Genomic DNA, 7,161 nt, shown 5'->3' with positions numbered 1-7,161 from the left:
GCGGCGTCCGACGTCACTGCGCACGGGGCGGGGCCTCCCAATTAAGGGGAAGAGGGTCGCGAAGGGAACCTGGGTGCTGCAGTGGGGCTCCGGGTGGGGCGCTGGTGGATGGATTCATTGCCGGGAAGTCCCTGAGGATGCAGCGGTGTGGAGGGGCAGGGTTCCGGGGTCCCGGAGGCGGAAGCTCGCCCCACTGGCGTGACAGTGGGGCGCGGTGGCTGTCCAGTGCTGGGTGAGGAACGCTGGACTGGGGGGGCAGACTTTTCTCGCCCAGTGCATGACTCCTTGAATTTTGGGGACCCAGCCCGACTTCATTGTAGCTGGGTCTTGCCCACGAGCCTTTCCATCACTGCTTCCCGGAAAGACAACTCTGGGCTCAACTTGTTTTCCTTTTAATGAAAGACCAGGGAAAAGAACACTGCGGGGAGCGAGGCTGGGCCCACCGGCCTTGGGGAGCTCCTGAGAGGGGTGGGTTGAGATGGGAGGCCCAGGGACTGTTAGTGCCTAGTGCAGAGACGGGAGGGGAAGCTGCGAAAGGCTAAGGACGGGGAAATGCCTTTGGGGGTGTTTCCAGCGACGATTAGGCGGCTTGGGTCCCTGAGGCAGCGCTAGCATGTTGGATAGGCATGGATGGTTTCTGTACCATCCATGGGCCTTCTTTAGTCTGCGGAGACTTTATAAGGGTTCTTCCTTATTCCTCGGGCAGCTCCATCCCCCAGGTATTGGAAAGGGGGTTCCTACTGGCTCTGACAGTGCTGTAGGGGGTCAGAGAGCTCAGCTGCCTGGAGAGGAAAGATCCTTCCTGGACCAGGGGACTCCAGGGAGACCAAAGCAGCTGTAAAGAGGAGAGAGATTGAAAAAAGAATGGACTAATGGAAAAGCGTGTCCCTCCAGATTTCCTAGTGCCCATACCCAGATGCCCCCACATCTCTGATTTGTTCCCCTCAAATCCAGCAAGCCAACTTGGCTCTTGGCTTCCGATGCCTCTCCATGCAAGACCAAGCATCCACATCACCCTCCATCACCCCTCCAAGTTCCTCTCCAACCATACCTGGGCCCTGCCAGAAGGGAACAAGTGGTCTTCTTCCTGTGGGCAGGTTGCCCCCTCCTCTTCCAGATCAGGGCATTCACTGGTGCTGAGGCTTCCACAGCTCGCTTCGCCAGGCACCAGGGGCTCGGCTGCAGCGCTTGAGCTGCTCCACTGGGCCTTCTTTAGTCTGTGGATATTTTAGGCTTAGCGGAGGTGCCTGGAGGCCAGGCTTCCTGTCTCTCCATTCTTCACCTTTCTGTCCTAAAATACTTCAAGCTGGGACCCAGGGGCATTGTCCTTTGACTTCCAACTCTTCACTCCCACTTTCTGCTCCCCTCAGACTGAAGTATTTTTAGTTCAAGGACTCAGAGGTGACCACCACCTCCCCACTATCCTCCAGTTCTCTGGAGTGCTTTCCTGTGTTTAGTGATCCAGTTTCCACTTCTTCCAGCTCATATGGCTCATGCACCATCCCTTAGTTCCCTCCTTTCCATATTATGGAAATTCTGCTGCAGTCCCACTAAGTTCATGATTCATTTCCAAACAACCTCCAATTCCTTCAAAATCCTCCACCCCTTCCTTAGTTCAAACAATTCTGCCTCCAAACCCTGCTAGGCTCTCGGAGCCCAGATGTCTCTCCTTACCCATTGATGATGCTCTGTCGCCTCCTTAGATCCTCCAGGTGGTAAGTGACAGCCCTTACTCGGGCTGGGATGCCCCCAGGTCCCTGCATTCCTGCCAAATATGACCTCCTTCTCTTTCTTCTGAAAAGTATCTCAGGGGGTGGTAGCCCCTCAGGGGGGTACACGCCAGGCTGGGAACAACCAGTGGCTCTCTGTGCCAAAGAAGGGGAAAAGGAGATAGATGGCAAAACTGGGGCTCTCAGGGGAGCTTTGACTGAAATAGGGAGTCAGGAGTCTTGGGAAGCTCAGATCACGAAAACAGCTGTGATCTGGAAAACATGATTGATAGAAAGGAGGGCCTGTTCCGTACTTTGGTTGGGGGACACTAGAGGGAACGTGTAATAGGAGAGCTGGGGTGCAGTTTTAACTGGGAAGTATTGAAGGGCAGAAAGTCTGTCATACCAGCAGGGATGGGATGTACTGTTCTTCCATCCAGGTAGAGCTGTGAAGCACAAAAAAGGGGGCTAAGTGCAGAGAGGCACCCCCATCCATGTTGTTTCTCTAAAGATCTCTCACAACCACCTATTTATCGGGCATTAGGAGCTACAATGTCCATCAACCAGTGAGGCAGTTATTCCCAGACTAGTGCATATTGCCATAAAGTTTTTTCCCCCTTAATCCTCACCTAAGGACATGCTTTTATTGATTTTAGAGTGAGAAGAAGGGAGAGAGAAACATTGATCGGTTGCCTCCTCACTTGTGCCAACCAGGGATCAAACCCGCAACCTGAATATGTGCCCCCACCAGGGTTCAAACTTGTCACCTTTCCGTGTTCCAGCCAACTGAGCCACACCGGCCAGGGCTATAAAGCTTTATGAATGTTAAAAATTGCACAGCCTCACCTTCCCACCTCCCGTTAGTCCCCGTTTTCTCCATTTCTACCCACCTGGGCCTTTGACTAAGATTATCCCAGAAGATGTCTCCATAATGCTGGGGTGTCAGTCTGAGGCTCTGGGAAGGCAAGCTGGGGGTGAAGATCGGCTGACCACCCTGGAATACCTGAGGTGGGGACAAGGGAGGCTAGGGTCTGGCTCTTCCCTTATATCTACTCACTCCAGGGATTCAGAGGCCCTGTCTATTTTATTTATTTATTTATTTATTTATTTATTTATTTATTTTTAGTTAATCCTCACCCGAGGATATTTTTCCATTGATTTTTAGGGAGAGTGGAAGAGAGTGGAAGAGAGAGGGAAAGACAGAGAGAAACATCTATGTGAAAGAGACACATTGATTGGTTGCCTCCTGGATGTGCCCCGACCAGAATCCCTGGGCTGGGGAGGAGCCTGATACCAAGGTATGTGCCCTTGGCCAGAATCAAACCCAGGACCCTTTGGTCCGCAGGCCGACACTCTATCCACTAAGCCAAATGGCTAGGGCCAGAGGCCCTGTCTTTCCATGAGACCATATAGCTACTCAGACTCCCTCAGGCTATGTCCTCACTTAATCCATTTTAGCTGAGGAAGGTGGTAAAGCCTCTGATTTGAAAGGAGATTGGAGCTGGGATGAGGGTGGAGATTGGCTATTGTTGAGCCTCAGATCTCACTGAACCTCAAGCTTCTACACCCCACAACCAGAGAACAACATATTTAGCAAGCAGGGCTGTTAAATAGGAAGGCCCAGCTATCAGCTACTCAGATGGTAATAGGTTAATGCAAGGATGCAGGAGAGCAGAACCCCTGTTTACTCCTGCTTCATCTCCCCTGTCTCAGAAAGACTAATATCGTTGTAGGTGGCGAGGGATGTACGGAGCTGTTTGAACAGTGCTCATCACCTCCAAAGCCTGCAGATTAAATGACTGCTCTCCTGCTCCATAGGAGGCGAGTGTCCAAGGGCTTAGGCCTGAGCCCTGTATCTTCCCCATTTCCATCCCTCTTTAGGTCATCTCACCCAGGCTCATGACTTAATCTCCCCCTGCCCCTATAACTTTAAATACCACTAATAACTCCCAAATCTGATGACTCCCAAATCTGTATTTCCAGCCTGGCTCCTTTCCTGAACTCCAGACTTGCAGGTTCAACTGCCTACTCAACATCTCCTTAGCCTTCCCATCTCACTGAAAGGCCCCTAATGCCCAGTTGCTAGAGCCCAAAACCTGGTATACCTCATTTTCCCTCACCTCCCAAATCTATCAGCAAGTCCTATCAGTTCTACATCTAAAATATACCCAAATTTGACCACTCCTCCTCATTTCCACTCATCACCATATTCCAGCTCATCTTCCGCTACACTGCCTGGACTTTTGCAATGGCCTCTTCCTCCTCTTCCTCTTTCTATCTGATCCCCTACAAACTACTCTTCACAGAACAGCTTGAGTGATCTTTTAGAAGTGATCATGTGAAATGATGTATAATTTGAGATTTACTTCAAAATAATCTGAGTAGTAGGAGGCTAGATGAGTATACAGATGAGATGATTATCCATATAATGACAATTATTGAAGCTGAGTTCATTATTGCTACCTTCTTTACTTCTGTATTTGTTTGAAATTTTCTGTAATAAAAAAGTTGAAGAAAAAAAAGCCTGCAGTCATTTCCTTGCTTAAAAACTTGCACTGATTGCCCTACCTGGTTTTTCTAGTGGTTAGAGCATCGGTCCAAGGACTTTAGGGTCTCAGATTTTATTCCGGTCAAGTACCTACCTGGGTTGCAGGCTGGATCCCCAGCGCTGGTCAGGGGCATGTGGGAGGCAACCAATTGATGTGTCTCTATCACATGGATGCTTCTCTCTGTCTCTCCTCCTCCCTTCTACTCTCTTTAAAAATCAATGGAAAAAATATCCTCAGGTAAGGGTTAAAAAAGAAACCCAACTTCCACTGATTTCTACTGTGCTTGGAGTTAAATCCAAACTCTTTTCAATGGCCTATTAGGTCCTCTGCCTAACTGTCTGACTTTACTTTCTATATTTCTCTGATCCCTAAGTTTCAGTTACACTGGCCTGATCCTGGTCCTAGAAGATACCAAGCCTGTTTCTGGGAGCTTTAAAAGACCTGCTATTCCACCCTGGCTGGTGTTCCCCAGTGGTCAGAGCCCCGGACCTCACGCTGAAGGGTTTTGGAGTATGATCCTCAGCCCCAGTCAGGCCTCGTGCAGGAGACAATCAATTCGCATTTTCTCTCTCTCTCTTCCTCTCCCCCTCTCTCCCTTCCCTTCCAAAGAAGTAAAAAAAAAAAAATAAAACCTACGATTCCTTCTTCTCCCCAGTGGTTCTTATCAGACTGGCCCCTTCTCATTGTTCAGATCTCAATTTAAATTCACCTCCCTAGAACAGTCTTCCACAATCACCTCACTACATTCTATTTTCCTATTACACTCCTGTTTTATTTATTTTTCACTAGTTGAAATTATGTTTATTTGCATATTCTGTCTCCTTCTTGAATGTAAGCTCTTTGAGCAGGATCCCTGTCTTCCTACTTCCTGAATCCCTGGTACCTAATACAGTGCCTAGAACAATGCAGTGTTCAAAAATTATTTGTTGAATAAATTAATGAAATTAATGAGTCATCAATCCCCTGAGCACAGGCATTGAGCTTCTTGTTCCTTATTTCCAACTCTTCTTAGGAAAGAGCCCAGGCATGCAATCTTCCCTCCATCCTTTCCCTATTCTCCCCAGTGGGTGGGGACGACTCACTTGGCAAAGGGGATGAGGTTGCCTCCATCTTCCTGTACCTGCATGGCTGGACTGGGCTGGCTGGCTGGACTGAGTCGCTTCATTGGTGCTGGGAGGATAATGAAAAATGAGTCATTCACTCATGTAAATGGCTGTAGGGATGAGACCAGTAGCAGATCTAGACATTGGAAAGAGGATACTGGGTCCTGAAAAAGGAGAGCTTTAAAGGTATTCCTAGAGCTGGACATGTCTATTAGCTGAATATACAGGTTGAAGATGGAGAGCCTAGGAAATGTGGATGTGGTAAAAGATAAAGGAGAAAATAAATTTTCTGAAGCCAAATGTATAGAGTAAGTGAAATTTACAAATGGCAGTTAAGTTACTTAATTATGAGATGATCAAGTGAAAAGGGATGGCAGGTGGAAACTAGATAGGACAGAGGAATTTGTGGATTGTGGTATGGAATTGGTGGTTGGGGGCAGTTAGAGAATTGAGGGTTGGTAAAAAAATATCAGTTAAGTGTGGACAGAATGGTCAATTGGTGACAGGGAAGGAGGGGGCAGTTGGGAATGTCTATAGGTAAAGGTGAGCAAAGGTCAGTTGCACAGAGCCAGGGGTAGGGGGAGCCAAATACAACCTGAGAGCCAGCTGGGATGTAAGGATGCTAGCTGCAAGAGTGCCTGTAGGAAACATAAAAGAAAAGGCCAATTGGAAACTTTATCCAAGGGCAACTAAAGATGGGATGAGAAAGCAGTTAGGTGAGGTAAAAAAGAGGATGTTTAGGGCTGAGGTGGCAGATGGGATAGAGCTGGGCTGAAAAGGCAGGAGGGGTCTAAATGCGATGTCCTGGGCCAGAAGGGGTAAGCTGACCTCAGGGGTCAATTAGGAGCTGGGGGCCATTCGGACCTCAGGTAGTTGGGTCTAAATGGGTGACCTAGATCTAAGGGACAGGACGGGGCTTCAGGAAGGTGGACGGAGTACTCAACAGTTGACCAAGGGTGCAGTCAAGGCCTCACTGGGCAGATGAGGGCCTGAGGGGTCTGGGCTGCGGGGAGAGGGTGGGTGGCCCTGCCTGGAGGGAAGGGCTAGGCCTGTGTGTGGCTTCGCCTAAGGGGGCTAAGGCGACCCTTGCTTGGCAGCCAGATTGGGGCATGGGCAGGCCTTCGGGGGCAGCCACGCCTGAGAGTCCGAGGACCGCATGAGGCCCCCTGGTTGAGGACTCCTGCCTGAGGGGACGGTCTGGGTCGGGAGGGGCGGCCTGGGCCTGAGGCGGCGGCAGGAGCAGAGCGCCCGGTGGCTGTGCCGCCGCAGCCCGCACTTGGCCTGGGCACCTGAGGCAGCTGCGCGGCGAGTTCTAGAACGCCAGGCCTGGCGGAGACGGGGGCGAGGCGGCGACGGGACAGGGGAGGAGCCGCCAGCACCGCGCGCCGGGGGCGGTGCCTGCGCGGACCCGCCTCCTGGGCGGGGCCCGGTGAGAGGCCCCGCCCCCCGAGCGCGCCTCCGCCGCGGCCGCGTGCGCGGGGCTGGCCTGGGTTCCCTACGGGGTCCGTTCCTCCTGTTCTGGCTCCTCAGGTGCTAATAACCTTCCCGAATCCCGGCGTCCAGCTTGCCCTTCGGCGACCGTAACTTGGTTCCCCACCCCCGCCTGGTGGGCCCACAGTCCCGAGGGCATTGCCCCTTTAACAGTAGTTCCAGTCTCTCCCGGGCCCTGCTCCGAGCGGCGCGCCCCCGCCCGCCCGCGTGCGCGCTCCCGTCGGCTCCCCGCCCCTCGCTCCCGCCCCAGCTCGCGCTGCCCGGGCGGGCGCCGGCCGCTGGCGCCGCTTCTGCTGCCGCCCGCGGGGC

The 7,161-nt window shown here is 51.8% G+C and overlaps 1 protein-coding gene across 1 annotated transcript; it reads right to left on the bottom strand.

Moving 5' to 3' along the window:
- Positions 1-377: 377 nt before the first annotated feature.
- Positions 378-6,699, bottom strand: INCA1 (inhibitor of CDK, cyclin A1 interacting protein 1). The gene is given in 9 exon segments (XM_080681129.1): positions 378-835; positions 1,052-1,217; positions 1,675-1,865; positions 2,116-2,155; positions 2,600-2,678; positions 2,681-2,712; positions 5,341-5,428; positions 5,957-5,999; positions 6,651-6,699. Coding segments are annotated over 7 exon segments (735 nt in total). The 5' UTR covers positions 5,424-5,428; positions 5,957-5,999; positions 6,651-6,699; the 3' UTR covers positions 378-691.
- Between the last annotated feature and the right edge of the window lie 462 nt (positions 6,700-7,161).

This window comes from Plecotus auritus, assembly GCF_963455305.1.
Source record: "Plecotus auritus genome assembly, chromosome: 7".
Taxonomy (NCBI): domain Eukaryota; kingdom Metazoa; phylum Chordata; class Mammalia; order Chiroptera; family Vespertilionidae; genus Plecotus; species Plecotus auritus.
Note: the sequence above shows the minus strand (reverse complement) of the source record. Positions and strands in the feature narration are given on the sequence as shown.